Consider the following 15,108-nt stretch of genomic DNA (forward strand, 5'->3'; position numbering starts at 1 on the left):
AAGGACATTGAATTTTACAGTCTGGGAAAACAAAACAAATAAGCATGGGGGTAACTTGCTGATGTGGTTGTTACTACCCTTAACCAATGAGTTTGATACTTTTGATGCAACTCCAACATTGCTCTCTGCTTCAATAGCAAGAGGTAACGGGGAATTGGACTCAAACAGCAACCAATAAGGGCCCTAAACTTGAAGGTCTGGGAACCCGATAATTATAGGGGTGACTTAAATGGCATGGAAGACTGGATGGACCGTTTGGTCCTTTTCTGTCGTCATTTCTATGTTTCTATGATTCCATGAATTATGTCCATCTTACACTTGATTGGCTGGTTATATTTACACCTTTGTAATTCTTTTTGAATTGTGTCTCACACAGTTCATGAAAACCTAAAACAGAAATAACAATATGCAAAGAAAAACAGACTAATTTAATGAATCCTTTAAGGTATGTATTTTAATTTTCATCATTATGAAACATTACTATTATTAAACTGATATACCCATACATTAGATTTCAAATATTAATAATAGATGTCAGTAAATTAGAACCATTTGGCCCACTCAGTCTGCCTAACTGTTAGAAATAAAACTTCAGGCCCAATATAAAGTACTCAGTAGCAGGGAAAATAGTCAAATCAATGTCAGGTTTAAACAGATTTACATAACATGCGTTCCCCAAAGAAGGTCCCAATGCACTTTCCAATCAGAGTATTTTAAATCAAACATGCGGCCAACTGTTATGCTCTGGAATTTGTTGCCAGAGGATGTGGTTAGTGAAGTTAGTGTAGCTGAGTTCAAAAAAGGATTGGATAAGTTCTTGGAGGAGAAGTCCATTAACTGCTATTAATCAGTTTACTTAGGGAATAGCCACTGCTATTAATTGCATCAGTAGCATGGGATCTTCTTAGTGTTTGAGTAATTGCCAGGTTCTTATGACCTGGATTGGCCTCTGTTGGAAACAGGATGCTGGGCTTGATGGACCCTTGGTCTGACCCAGTATGGCATGTTCTTATGTCAGACTGTTTTACAGTGCAAAGATAAATAATGTTATCATCACTCAGTCACACTGGAGTAAATGAGGCAGAAGGATATTATGGAGGCAATTTTTATAAATCCTCATGTTGTACCCACAGACTGCAAGCATATTAGAAAGGGGAAATGCCCCATGGTAGGGCCAGCCAGCATGATGGGTACAGCAGATGCAAGGTCCGTGCTGCAAATCACATTTGGGGATTTTATGACCCTATCCTTTTGCAGTGTGGGTAATTTTATCTGCAGTGGAGGGCAATTTTACCTGGGTAACTGCTTAGATACCTGGGTAAAATCTTTTGAAAATTGCTCACAAAGGGACTCGCTCAAGGTCACACAGAGAGATAGGGGCAGAGTCGGGGATTAGACATGAGGAGCATAGAGAGAAGGGGATTTGTCCAGTGTCACAGAGAGAGATAGGGGCAGAGTCGGGGATTAGACATGAGGTGCATGGAGAGAAGGGGATTTGTCCAGTGTCACAGAGAGAGATAGGGGCAGAGTCGGGGATTAGACATAAGGTGCATGGAGAGAAGGGGATTTGTCCAGTGTCACAGAGAGAGATAGGGGCAGAGTCGGGGATTAGACATGAGGTGCATGGAGAGAAGGGGATTTGTCCAGTGTCACAGAGGGAGATAGGGGCAGAGTCGGGGATTAGACATGAGGTGCATGGAGAGAAGGGGATTTGTCCAGTGTCACAGAGGGAGATAGGGGCAGAGTCGGGGATTAGACATGAGGTGCATGGAGAGAAGGGGATTTGTCCAGTGTCACAGAGGGAGATAGGGGCAGAGTCGGGGATTAGACATGAGGTGCATGGAGAGAAGGGGATTTGTCCAGTGTCACAGAGGGAGATAGGGGCAGAGTCGGGGATTAGACATGAGGTGCATGGAGAGAAGGGGATTTGTCCAGTGTCACAGAGAGAGATAGGGGCAGAGTCGGGGATTAGACATGAGGTGCATGGAGAGAAGGGGATTTGTCCAGTGTCACAGAGAGAGATAGGGGCAGAGTCGGGGATTAGACATGAGGTGCATGGAGAGAAGGGGATTTGTCCAGTGTCACAGAGAGAGATAGGGGCAGAGTCGGGGATTAGACATGAGGTGCATGGAGAGAAGGGGATTTGTCCAGTGTCACAGAGAGAGATAGGGGCAGAGTCGGGGATTAGACATGAGGAGCATGGAGAGAAGGGGATTTGTCCAGTGTCACAGAGAGAGATGGGGGCAGAGTCGGGGATTAGACATGAGGTGCATGGAGAGAAGGGGATTTGTCCAGTGTCACAGAGAGAGATGGGGGCAGAGTCGGGGATTAGACATGAGGTGCATGGAGAGAAGGGGATTTGTCCAGTGTCACACAGAGAGATGGGGGCAGAGTCGGGGATTAGACATGAGGTGCATGGAGAGAAGGGGATTTGTCCAGTGTCACAGAGAGATGGGGGCAGAGTCGGGGATTAGACATGAGGTACATGGAGAGAAGGGGATTTGTCCAGTGTCACAGAGAGATAGGGGCAGAGTCGGGGATTAGACATGAGGTGCATGGAGAGAAGGGGACTTGCTAAGGATCGAGAATCAGTGACAGAATGAGATTAGCACAAGCACAGCAAGATAAAGTACAGTGACTTGTCCCAAGGTCATACACTGAGAGTCGGTATCAGAACTGGGATTAGAATTTAGCCGTACGGAGGTAATTGCCTTTTTCAAGGTCACAGAGAAAGTAGTACAGCAGGGTTTGTAAATTAGGCACCAGAAAAATAAGATAACTAGCCAGGATCACACAGACTTGGTGGCAGAATTGAGATCCGCAGTTAGGACTTGATTTTCTGTTCTCCCTTCGGATATGTTTTTGCATCTACAGAAACCTGCAGACCTATGTGATGATGCAGGCCATGGCTTAGTCTACGTCTGAGTCATTGTGTTCATTGGGTTCATTGGTCAGGGAGTTGCAGGCTATTTCTTCCAAAGGAGCCATCGAGCCATCCACTCTCATTCCCATTGGCTTAATAACTTCCTCCCTGCAACAAGAAAGCAAGAAGTATTTCTACACAATTTCTAGTTCACTAGGACCTTTCCACTGTGCAGGTGCCTTGTTCTAATTTGTGTAGCCCCATGAAAAATGTCCTACTGATTCACTATTTAATTTTATGCATTTATTTAAGCATATTTTTAACCACCTTCCTTTGAAGCACCTGAGATGATTACAAAATAATTTATAAATAACACAAACACAATAAAATGAAAACAATAAATATGTTGGATTTGATTCACCCATTTAGAGACCACAAAGGCATTCAAGATAATAGCTATTCGGGCAGCTGCCAAAGATTTCAGGAACTCTGGCTTCAGTTCCTTGCTTAGGTTATGCTAACTAGCTGTCATAAGGACTGAGGCTGCCATAGAAGCAGCTAAAGGCGAGAGAACTGAACATGATGTAGCTACAGCATGCTAGGAAAATAAATAAATTCTTTAGTAGCCAAAGCATTACCATATATAGCAATACTTAGAGTTGTTTACAGTATTATAATGGGTACCCTGTCACTCAAAATTGATATCAGCCAATCAGTGTTCACTTCCGGTTAAGCAACAACCTGCAGCAGGAAACGTGCACCCACATGGATGAGGAGAGAGCCCTCATAGGGATTTGGTGCACGCTGTTTATTGCAAAATGGTATATGGTTGCAGAAATATGTGAAATATGGCACTTTGATCGTAAATCTGACAGTCTGTTTTCTAAATACATAAAAATGCATCTTTGTCAAAAACAGGAAGCTTCTGGTTACATTCAGTAGTATACCGATGTGGAAAAACAAAACCTGTATATATCTGATTTTTACAAAAAAGAATGTATGATTTTACATCCAGACCAGGTTAGCATGAACCCCACAAAGTGCCAAATTTATTTATTTTTTTTTTATTTTTGACTCTTTTTTATACCGAAGTATAGCATGATGCCTTCACTCCGGTTTACATTTTAAACAACATATTACATATAACACATTCGAATGAAAATTAACATGTTTGTAAGCAACTAGAGATATTTCAGGCTGTAACCAGCAACTATATACATTTTGGCCTGTAGTCATGATGTATGAACATGCCAATAAAATATATAATCCAAGTCAGTTATATCAAGTATGGTCGTGAAAGGTTGGTAGATCAGGAAATAGTATAGATGTCGATATTACACCGAAAGTGAGTTAAAGAAACTTTTCAAAGGTGATATTTGTTAGAGGGCTGGACGAGTTAAGGGGAATCAGGGAGGGAATAGATAGCAGGTAAGTCTCTTCAATAGACAGAGATTAAGTGAGAGAAGTAAAGAGGGAGGGAGGGAAGATGAAAAAGCAGGGAGGGGAGGTAGAAATGGGCTTGAGAAAAATAGATTACCCAATACCGTCTGTGAAAGTTTGTCTAAATAACCAAGTTTTAAAGTTCTTTTTTGAAAGATTTACTGTCGATGTTAGAGCCTAGGTAGTCTGGTAAAGAGTTCCATGCGTTTGGTCCTGCTATAGAGAAGGCTCTATTCCTGGTGTTGGATAGTTTAGCAGAGGGTAGGGAAGGTATGACTAGTTTCAGTTTATTGGTATTTCTTGTCGAGCGAGGTGTTTTGTGAAGTTGGATCATATGGTTGAGGGCATTGTTGTCAGATTTGTATATTTCGTTGTGCAGAATGGTTAGGGACTTGTATTTGATCCTTTGTTCGATCGGTAACCAGTGAAGATTCATCAGTACCGGAGTGATGTGATCAAATTTCTTTTTGCCGGTGAGAATCCTGGCCGCAGCATTTTGAAGTAATTGAAGTGGTTTTAATGTTGATCTGGGGAGGCCAATGAGAAGTGAATTACAGTAATCAAGACTTGAGAAGATGAGAGATTGTAGAACGGTTCTGAAGTCTTGTGGGTGTAAAAGTGGTTTAAGGTGTTTTAGTATGTGAAGTTTGTGGAAGCCTTCTTTTGTTTTCATTGTAATACATTTTTTGAAGTTTAAATCATTGTCTATCCAGAGACCGAGGTCTTTTACAAAGCTCTTCAGATGAACATAAGAACATAAGAAATTGCCATGCTGGGACAGACCAAGGGTCCATCAAGCCCAGCATCCTGTTTCCAACAGAGGCCAAAAACCAGGCCACAAGAACCTGGCAATTACCCAAAAACTAAGAAGAACCCATGCTACTGATGCAATTAATAGCAGTGGCTATTCCCTAAGTATAATTGATTAATAGCCATTAATGGACTTCTCCTCCAAGAACTTATCCAAACCTTTTTTGAACCCAGCTACACTAACTGCACTAACTACCTTCTCTGGCAACAAATTCCAGAGCTTTATTGTGTGTTGAGTGAAAAAGAATTTTCTCCGATTAGTCTTAAATGTGTTACTTGCTAACTTCATGGAATGCCCCCTAGTCCTTCTATTATTCGAAAGTGTAAATAACTGAGTCACATCTACTCGTTCAAGACCTCTCATGATCTTAAACACCTCTATCATATCCCCCCTCAGCCGTCTCTTCTCCAAGCTGAACAGCCCTAACCTCTTCAGCCTTTCCTCATAGGGGAGCTGTTCCATCCCCTTTATCATTTTGGTTGCCTTTCTCTGTACCTTCTCCATCGCAACTATATCTTTTTTTAGATGTGGCGACCAGAATTGTACACAGTATTCAAGGTGCGGTCTCACCATGGAGCGATACAGAGGCATTATGACATTTTCCGTTCTATTAACCATTCCCTTCCTAATAATTCCTAACATTCTATTTGCTTTTTTGACTGCTGCAGCACACTGAGCCGACAATTTTAAAGTATTATCCACTATGATGCCTAGATCTTTTTCTTGGGTGGTTATATTTTTATCAATTTGTAAGCAAGGCATTGTGGTTATTTGAACTGAGCTGTCTCTTTTTAAAAGTATGCATTCTGTTTTGTTCATATTGAGGCATAACTTTAATTGGTTTAGTTGGTTTCTGATAGAGATGAGGTGTTTAGCTGTAAGGTTGATTGCATCTTCAATAGTGGAGGTTATTGGGATGAGTAGTTGAATGTCATCGGCGTAAAAAAAAGAATGTGATGCCAAGGTTTTCATAAATTCTTTGTGGGGGAAGTTTGGCCAAAGAACAAATCTACATGTACAAGTATTGTGAGAAATCCTGACAATGTCTACAAGTATTTGTTTTCGCCTGAATTTGGGGTTTCATCATGTGACTTTATTGATGATGAAACAGCATGTATGTCATGGAAGCACTCAAAAGAACGCAGCATGTTGTCAGGTAATACAAACATCTTCATTGTCTGTTTTACAACTGCTTATGCTCGTTTAGAACTGTAAAATCTGCTTGACAGTTTGCAAGAACGTTGTCTATACCACGATACAGATTCTGTGATATTTGTGAGTCATGAGGGTGACAGGGACCCCCTTTTGTGGGATTATTAAGGTGAGCTGATGAGCAAGCTACCTGCAGATGAGCATATCACAAAACTTACAGCTACAAACTGTCAAGCGGAAAGACAGTGAAAGGGAAGAAAGTGAAAGGGATTACACTAAATGTAGAAAACTGTAAAAAGATCAATTTCATTAGCTTGAAAGATCTCGTCTTTAACTATAAACCTGAGGCTGTGGATAGGAGTCCAAAAAAGATACAAGTACAACAAACAGGTACCATAAGAAACAAAAAGACCTGGACGACAGAGACTGGCTTACTTAAGAAAACACAAAGGGTTGTATACGATTAAAGGGTGATAAGATGGCTTTAACACACTGCCCTATGGATATTTAAGTTGTGGTTGTGCGCTGGAGGCATCCATTTTCATGTATTTTAGCTGGACCAACAAACAGTGACAAAAGCTTCCTTGTTAAACTATTAGAATACGCAGGTTGAGTTTTGATTGACATGCCTAACAATACTGTGTGGTGCTATAGTTGCTGGCAGCCTTTGTATAAAGAAATGCTATGTAAATATCCTTTTATTACATTTATGGATTCATTGCCTGATACTTTTTTTTTAAATTTATACTTTATTGAGATTTTAAACAAATTACATTGTGAAAAATCAAAAAAGAAAAAATTTTGCATGTCAGGCATTCATAAAGGAAATATATTTAGCTTCCATCTAATACATCAAAATTCCTAGTCCCCATAATGGGAGGATTCTATAAAAGCAAATAACCAAGGAAAACTGTAAATAATTAACTTACAAAATCAGGAGATACTTTTTTTTATATATGCAGCCATTTTTATACCTCAATATTTATATTATTCTTTATCCACCAGAAAGGATTCCAAGTAGGCGGGATCTTGAAATATGAATTTGTTCTTCTGAAATACAACCGAGCATTTACAGGGATAAATCCTCAATCATCAACGCTCAAAGAGATCATTGATCCCTATCATGACTTCACCCTTACTCAATTCCTGGGCCTCTCACTAATTACCCTAACGCTCCTCAACTCCCAATCCCTCACAAAAAAATCACATATCCTCAATGACTACCTCCTGGACTCTCAACCCAAAATCTGCGCAATCGCTGAAACATGGTTGCAAAACACTGACACTGCCTTAATTAACCAATTGCCACTACAATTATACGACATATTCTCCTTACCCAGACAAAAGAAAAGAGGAGGAGGAATACTGCTAGCTGCAAAAAAAGAATTGAGAATATCATATCAATCCTTGATCTCAACGAACAAACTAGAAATTGGGATATTCAAATCGAACATGCTACAAATCTGTCTAATATATGCCCCCCCTGGGCTTCTAGAGTCTGACCCCTCCCCGCTCATCGAAATTGTTGCCAAACACATCAACATGGACGCCCCTGCCATCATCTTAGGGGATTTCAACATACACATTGACTCCCCATCTCCTACTCCCAACTGTGAAGCCCTCCTATCCTCTTTCCAAGCCATGGGCTTCAAGCAAATTATAAATAAACCCACCCATAAAGCTGGCCACACTTTGGACCTCATTTTCATAAATGAACCCATCTCGCCCAATACCCCTCCCACCTGTACCCCCATCCCCTGGTCAGATCACTCTTTGATCTCTACCGAACTATGAATAAAGAGAAAACAGACTCCATGCATTCCCAAATCAACAATATGGTTCAGAAAACCATGTTTAATGGATGACCTTAGCTCAAACCTGGCCAAGGACCTACCCAATTTGAACCTCACCAACGCCGACACTGCTATGAAGTCATGGCTTAACATCACTCTCTCAGTAGCAAATAAAATCTGCCCTTTGACTTCTAAAGAAATCAACCCAGTGTTACGAGCGCGCGCGGGCGCGGTCGTCTCGGGCGGGTGGTGAGCCCTTGGGCCACGGCAGGACCCCAGGAGGAGCCCGAAGCCACACCGTGGGAGGTGAGCTGAGCAGGCATGGTGAGCGAGGCAGGCAGGAACAGAAGCAGGGAGTCCGACCCTCAGCCAGACCTGCATGCCCATGGTAGCCAACACGGGGAAGTTGACTAATGAACGGTCCTCCGACTGTTCCCGGCCCTTTCGGACCTGCCGCAGGGAACGGCAATGGGCAGCAGGCCGGACAGAGGCGAGGGCAGACAGAGTCCTTAAACAGAAGACATCAGACGGGGCAGAAGCAGGCTGAAGCAAGACGGAGACATCAGGACAAGGGCTGAAGCGAGACACTGGAAAGATCCAGGCGAGCAGGAACTCCGATGCTGGGATACTCACATCTGAAGCCCCCTCGGCTGGCAGAGGAAGACATCCGGGCAAGGGCTGAAGCAGACACTGTAGACAAGGCTGGACGGGAACATTGCACTGTCCATCAGGGCGCCCTACTCAGCCCACCCGTGGGACTGAGTCGCGGACCACCCTGTCCCAGACGCGCCCTACACAGCCCAGGAAGGCTGGTCGCGGACCACGCTGAGAAGGAGGGTGCAGGGAAACTCCAGGCGCACAGGAACTCCGATGCTGGGATACTCACATCCGAAGTCCTTACGGCTGGCAGGCACAGGAGCAGACATCAGGCAAAGACACTGGACAAGGAACCATGGAAGACCTGGATCAGCACGGTTACAGCCAACTGTAAGGCCTGATCGAAGGCCCGGTGCAAATGAACAGACAGTCCTTAAATACTGGAGGTAGAAGGCAACTCCCTGGGAGGAGCTTGCCAGGACCGCCCACCGCTGGTCCTATAACTAGGGTAGAGAGCTGCGGGCCAGCCCCTAGGGAAGGGCGTCGCCAAACAGGAAGTCCAAACACAGAGGCATGCGAGCCACAGGCACAGCTAGGCCTCTCAGGCCCTGGAGCAAGTCCTGGATGATGCGCAGGCGAGGCCCTGGCTTCAGAGCGGCCTCTGGAGGAAGGTAAGAGACCTCCTGCAGCGCAGCAGCAGGGGGGATCGTAACACCCAGCTCTTTCAAACAAGAAACCTTGGTTCTCTACAACACTGAAAAAGCTCAAACAAGACCTACGACACAAAGAGCAACGCTGGCGCAAAGATCCCACCCCTGCCCTTCTAGCCAATTACAAAACCGCTATGAGCATCTACAGGACTACCATATTATGCACGAAGAGAGATTTCTTTGCCAAAAAAATACATAGCTTCCTGTACGATCCAAAAACACTATTTTCTTATGTATCAGCCCTCACTACACCTGTTCCACCAGTCATCCCAGAAGATGAAGCCCAAAACAAATCCACAGAATTAGCACTATTCTTCGAGAAGAAAATCCACAACCTACTGGCACCACTGACTAATTCAAATACCCAACCTCCACCCATCTACAAACCATCCCCATCCACACACAAACCACCTCTAGAATCATTTGAACCCACATCTGCCCTGGAAATTGAATCTTTAATCAAGAAAATGAAGCCATCGTCACATCCATCTGATCAAATACCCACCAAACTCCTCCTTACAATCCCAAACACCATAACCAAACCACTGGCAGACATCATAAACTGTTCCCTTGCACAAGGATACGTTCCAGACTCTCTGAAAACCGCCTCTCTAAAACCTTTACTAAAGAAACCTAATCTGGATCCAGCCAACCATGCAAACTTTCGCCCCATAGCAAATCTTCCATTTATCGTCAAACTAATGGAAAAATTAGTCAACAACCAACTTACAGACTACTTAGATTCCTACAACATTCTCTTTCCGTTGCAATAAGGTTTCCATAAACACTTAAATACGGAAACACTCCTACTATCCTTAACGGACAACATCCTAATGGGCCTAGACAAAGGCCAATCCTACCTTCTGGCCCTTCTCGACATCTCTGCAGCGTTCGAAACGGTAAACCATACAATCCTCATCAACCGTCTAATGGAAATCGGCATCACAGGCTTGGCACTCAAATGGTTCGAATCCTTCCTCAATAATAGGAAATAGAAGGTGAGAATAAATGATAAAGAATCCCAACCCATCCCCTCCAACCATGGCGTTCCCCAAGGATCCTCACTATCCCCCACACTGTTTAATATTTATCTGTTACCTTTATGCCAGCATCTAGAGAGCCTCACCTAACTCATTTCGTATATGCTGACGATGTACAGATCTTAATCCCTGTCACGGATCCCACCTCCAACTCCCTGCACTTCTGGAACAACTGCCTCTGCTCCATCAATAGTCTACTCTCAAGTCTCAATTTAGTTCTTAACACATCCAAAACAGAACTTCTATTCATCTCTCCTAATGACAACAACCCCCTAACCAGCACCCCACTCTCACCATTTGTAAACCAAGTGAGAGATCTAGGAGCCACACTTGACACCAGAATGAACCTAAAAAAGTTCATCAACACCATCACCAAGGAATGCTTCCATAAGCTTCATGTCTTGAAACAACTAAGACCTCTCCTTCACTTCCAAGACTACCGGTCAGTACTACAAGCCATACTGTTTTCAAAGATCGACTACTGTAACGCGCTCCTCCTCGGCCTTCCGTCCTCCTCAACGAAACCACTACAGCAACAAGGATCCTTACAAACTCTCGTCGCATGGACCACATCACACCAATCCTAAAAAACTTACACTGGTTACCTATCAACCACAGAATAATGTTTAAGACCTTATCCATCATCCACAAAAACATCTATCACCGATCTACACTACAACTCAAAATCCCACTCGAACTTCACGTTCCCACAAGACCGATCAGATCGGCATACAAAGGAACTCTCCAAGCCCCCCCTAACAAATCCACTAGTCACACCTCCATCCAGAAAAGAACCTTGTCCACGGCTGGACCGTATCATTGGAATCTTCTTCCCCCGGAACTTCGGCAGGAACAATGCCCTTTTTCATTCAGAAAGAAACTAAAAACATGGCTGTTCACTCAAGCCTTCCCTTGATGTACACCCCACTAACAGCACAGTCCTGCACTTCATTTTCACAGATCCACCCCCACCTTCTCCCACATTCTTGCCTTCAGTTCTTGATCTAAAGATTAAGCCATTGTCAAAGCTTGCTACATTCGTTCCTTTTGTTAAACTTTGTTATGTTAAACTTTGTTATGTTAATCTTATTCTTTTTGCTCTCATCTCTCCCACTCTGTAAATCCCTGTTCATTGTAACTTTATCTTTCTAGTTAATTGGTTACCCCTTGTTTCGCTGTAAACCGGTACGATAAGACCCTAGTCTTGAGTATCGGTATATCAAAAGAATTTAAATAAATATTTTAAAAAGAATGTTGCCCCTAAAGATAAAACTCTCGGCTTCAAAGTAAAAAATTGTTTCCTCCTTAGCTGTGTGCTACGTGACACATCAGGGAATACTTGGATCCTTTGTCCTTTGTTCTTGAAAAATGTCTGCAATATTAGATTTTTATCACTTTCTCTATAAAAAGTAACCAATAAAGTCACTCTTTGAGGAATATCATCAACTGATGATTCTAAAAAGGAAGTTAAATCAGGAGATTCCTGCAGGACCTGAAGCATTCCTTCCTCGCCCTCTTGAATCCTTAATCTGGTGATAGGAATATATCTTGGATATACTCTTATCATCCACAATTGTAATGGACAAAACTTCTAATAGATATTTTTTGAACAACTCATTGGCAGAAATTAATTGGAACGGAAAGTTTAAAAATCTTAAATTTCTCACCCTATTAACATTTTCCAGATTTTCCAACTGCCTCTCAGTTATTAAACTATCTTTAATAAAAGAATTATTTGCAGTCTGTAACGCAGTTATTTGTACCAACATTGTTTTACCAATTTCCTCTAGTTGAGTTAAACGATTATTATGTGATTCAAGAACATTTTTAATCTCTGCACATGTCTTATTATTCTGGGTTATAGAACTGGACATAGTTTTCTGTAACTCGATAATTGGCCTCCAAACATCTCCCAGTGTAACATTTTGGGGGTCCATGGGCTCTGGTACTAAAACCTGTAGACCAGAATCCCCCTGTTCTCCCAGTTCCGCTGTATCCCCATTAACTGCGGGTTGTACAGAGTTAATATTTGATGTTTCCACCAAACCTCGTAAAATACTTTGGGCTGAGGGGCTGGGCACTTCTCTCAATAATTGAGGTTGCTGCATCAGGCAGGGACTCTCAGAGGATCCTGATGAAAATGATATATCTGGAATTGAGTTTCGGGTCCTCATAACATGGGAGTCCATAGGTCCTCTGGCCACAGGAACAGCCGGTGATGATGTCCAAACTTTTGTTTTCCTTTTCCTCTCCATACAGGTTAAGAAAAGGACTTAAGAAAAAATCTGGATAAGGGGCGCACGGCTTCGTCTGCGCGCCGCACTGCCCCCGAATTTATTCAGCATTCCGTCCCCGCTTGATGACGTCACAAAGGGGGCGTGGCTTCGGTTCAATTACGATGTTACAGGCTCCCAGGTGGTAAGAAAGCCTCAGGCTCAGTCCCTTTTTGCCTTACCTCTCCTCAGAGAGGTCTCTCCTGCCGAACACCTCCCTGCCTGATACTTTTAATCATGATCAATTGTTTCCAACCAATAAAGTAAACATGGTTATTGTAAATGATCTGATGGATTCTGCTTGTAAAGTGGCAAAACTGAGAAAGCTTTTATTCAGAACGTACATCACAGAAATCTGAGTATTATATATATATTGTACAAAATGTTTCTGTCAAGGCAAAACAAGCAGAACCGTAGTTTTAAATACCAAATATATCCTAGAGATAAGCTACAAATTGCTGTTTTAGCCAGTCAGATGTACCCCAGTAAATCACGCTTCTTTTTAGAAGCTTTTGAGGATACCACCAGAAAACTGTACAGATATCTCATCGTGGATTTAAATGCTATGACTCTGGAGGGTTACAGACAGAGGACAAACATCTTTCCACCAGACTGGACCACGGTATAGTGTGAAAAAACACATGCCCCCCATAAAAAGAAGTGAATATGTATTCCTTCCCCTCATATTTGTTTTGTGTGTCCTGAGCCTTTTAAAACTTTTAGTTCAAGCCTCCTAAACACAGCTTCTAATGATTTAGTGGGGGCCATAGCGGAGATTGCGCTAAATACTGTGAAAGGTAATATTCCTTTATCACAGCAGCAGATAAAGGTCTTGAAAAGGAAACGTCAAGTCATAAGGATTCTGAGCGATAAAAGGGAGCCGCTCGAAAAGAAAAAGAAGCTGCTGAAACAGTTGGGGGGGGGGGGTTTATCGAGCCCCTGCTAAGTTTTGCATTGCCGCTCATCACAGGCCTTTTGAGCTAAGAACTAATGCAATACACAGAAAAAATGTATTCAGTGCCAAGTCAGCAACTCGATGGTTAAAGAAGTCCTTCAGTTCTAGAGGAAAATATTAGAACCACCACGGTTCAAAGACTAGATGAAGAAATTAAAGATATACTTCAAAGTTCTGGTATGTCCAAATATGAAAAGGCCAAGTGTTATTCAGAAGCACAATGTGGTGCTTAACAGACATGGAGAAATGGAAAAAGAAAAAATAAATCTGTTTCTAGCGGTGCAGAATGACACAGCCCCCGAGATCCCATCCTGCAGGAAGTGTTAAACAGCATCAGCATGGTGCTATAGAAAAAAATGCAGAAGTACTGCTCAATAAACTGCCAAAGAATAAGGGACTTCTGTGGCTCTAACCTATTACACCTGTGGTGCTGCACAGACCCAAGCTCTTTCACAGCAGAGGATACCCGAAGGTTAGGGAGAGTTCATGCAAACCCTGGCAGAACTAAACACGTCCTCCACCGTCATGGGTAACCCATCCAACAGGGATCTGCTGGCACGACTCAAGGAAAATCCTTCTGCGACAACTGCTGAAATGTCCACAAAGAATGGAAAGCGCAAAGATCTCCTTCCCCATAAAGAGCGTAAACTGCTTGACACATACAAATGGCTGAATGTGTAATGATATCTTTTCAATAAAAAATACTTAAAAAAAAAAAAAGACTATGGACATTTGGTTCATTTTTCAAAAACCCTCAAGAGAGAGGGCTTTTATTTAGGATTTAGGGCTTTTATTTAGGATTAACATAACATTCTTGGTATGGAACACACACCTGGGGGTTGTGAAACTGTTGTGTTTGTGCCATTGTGGACCCTTGGTCGCAATGGAGATGACTCCACCCACAGGGAGGGGCCCTGTGGGGAACCACTGCGATAGGCTGAACTCAGATAGCAGACACAGTATGGATAGAGGCTTTTATTGTACTGCTGTAGATAGATGGTGAAAGCAGGAAGGTAAAGCACTGATCCACCAAGTGCCAGTAGGTTCAACAGGCTGAGAAGTGAAGTCTCACCCAGATGTTCACGATAGGCGGGAACCCGCAGTGCGAGTAACGCCACTGCTGGTGGGTGGAGCTGGAGCACCGGATCGTAGAGGTACTCACGGAATGAAGGCGTCTTCCTGGTGGTAGAATGGTGGTACCGAAGGTCCGTAGTGCAGGATATAATGGCTGGTAGGCCCTCGAGGAGCGAGTACCCGATAATCCGATATCCTGAAATGTAGAGAGAGAGAAAGACCCCCTGAGGAGCGGTTGTCTTAGTTAGTGAGGGCCCCGAAGGGTAGTTGGAAGCGAGAGACCCCCAAGGAGCAGTTGTCTAGAGCTTCTACAGGAGCGAAGCCCTTGGAGTGATAGCGGCGTCTAAGCATGCAGCTTAGAGCGGTCAGAGTAGCTAAACTGAACTCCTTGCTAACTCAC

General features: G+C 43.1%; 1 protein-coding gene across 2 annotated transcripts in view; it reads right to left on the bottom strand.

The window, feature by feature from the left end:
* Positions 1 to 1,551: 1,551 nt before the first annotated feature.
* The window catches only part of LOC115089258 (synembryn-B-like), a 234,028-nt gene continuing 220,471 nt past the window's right edge, over positions 1,552 to 15,108 (bottom strand). For both annotated transcript variants that reach the window (XM_029597384.1, XM_029597383.1), the window contains exon 10: positions 1,552 to 3,031. In XM_029597384.1, coding sequence (XP_029453244.1) covers positions 2,911 to 3,031 — 121 coding nt within the window. In that variant the 3' untranslated portion in view covers positions 1,552 to 2,910. The remainder of the gene's footprint in view (positions 3,032 to 15,108) is intronic.

The sequence above is a fragment of the Rhinatrema bivittatum genome, chromosome 4 (genome assembly GCF_901001135.1).
Source record: "Rhinatrema bivittatum chromosome 4, aRhiBiv1.1, whole genome shotgun sequence".
Taxonomy (NCBI): domain Eukaryota; kingdom Metazoa; phylum Chordata; class Amphibia; order Gymnophiona; family Rhinatrematidae; genus Rhinatrema; species Rhinatrema bivittatum.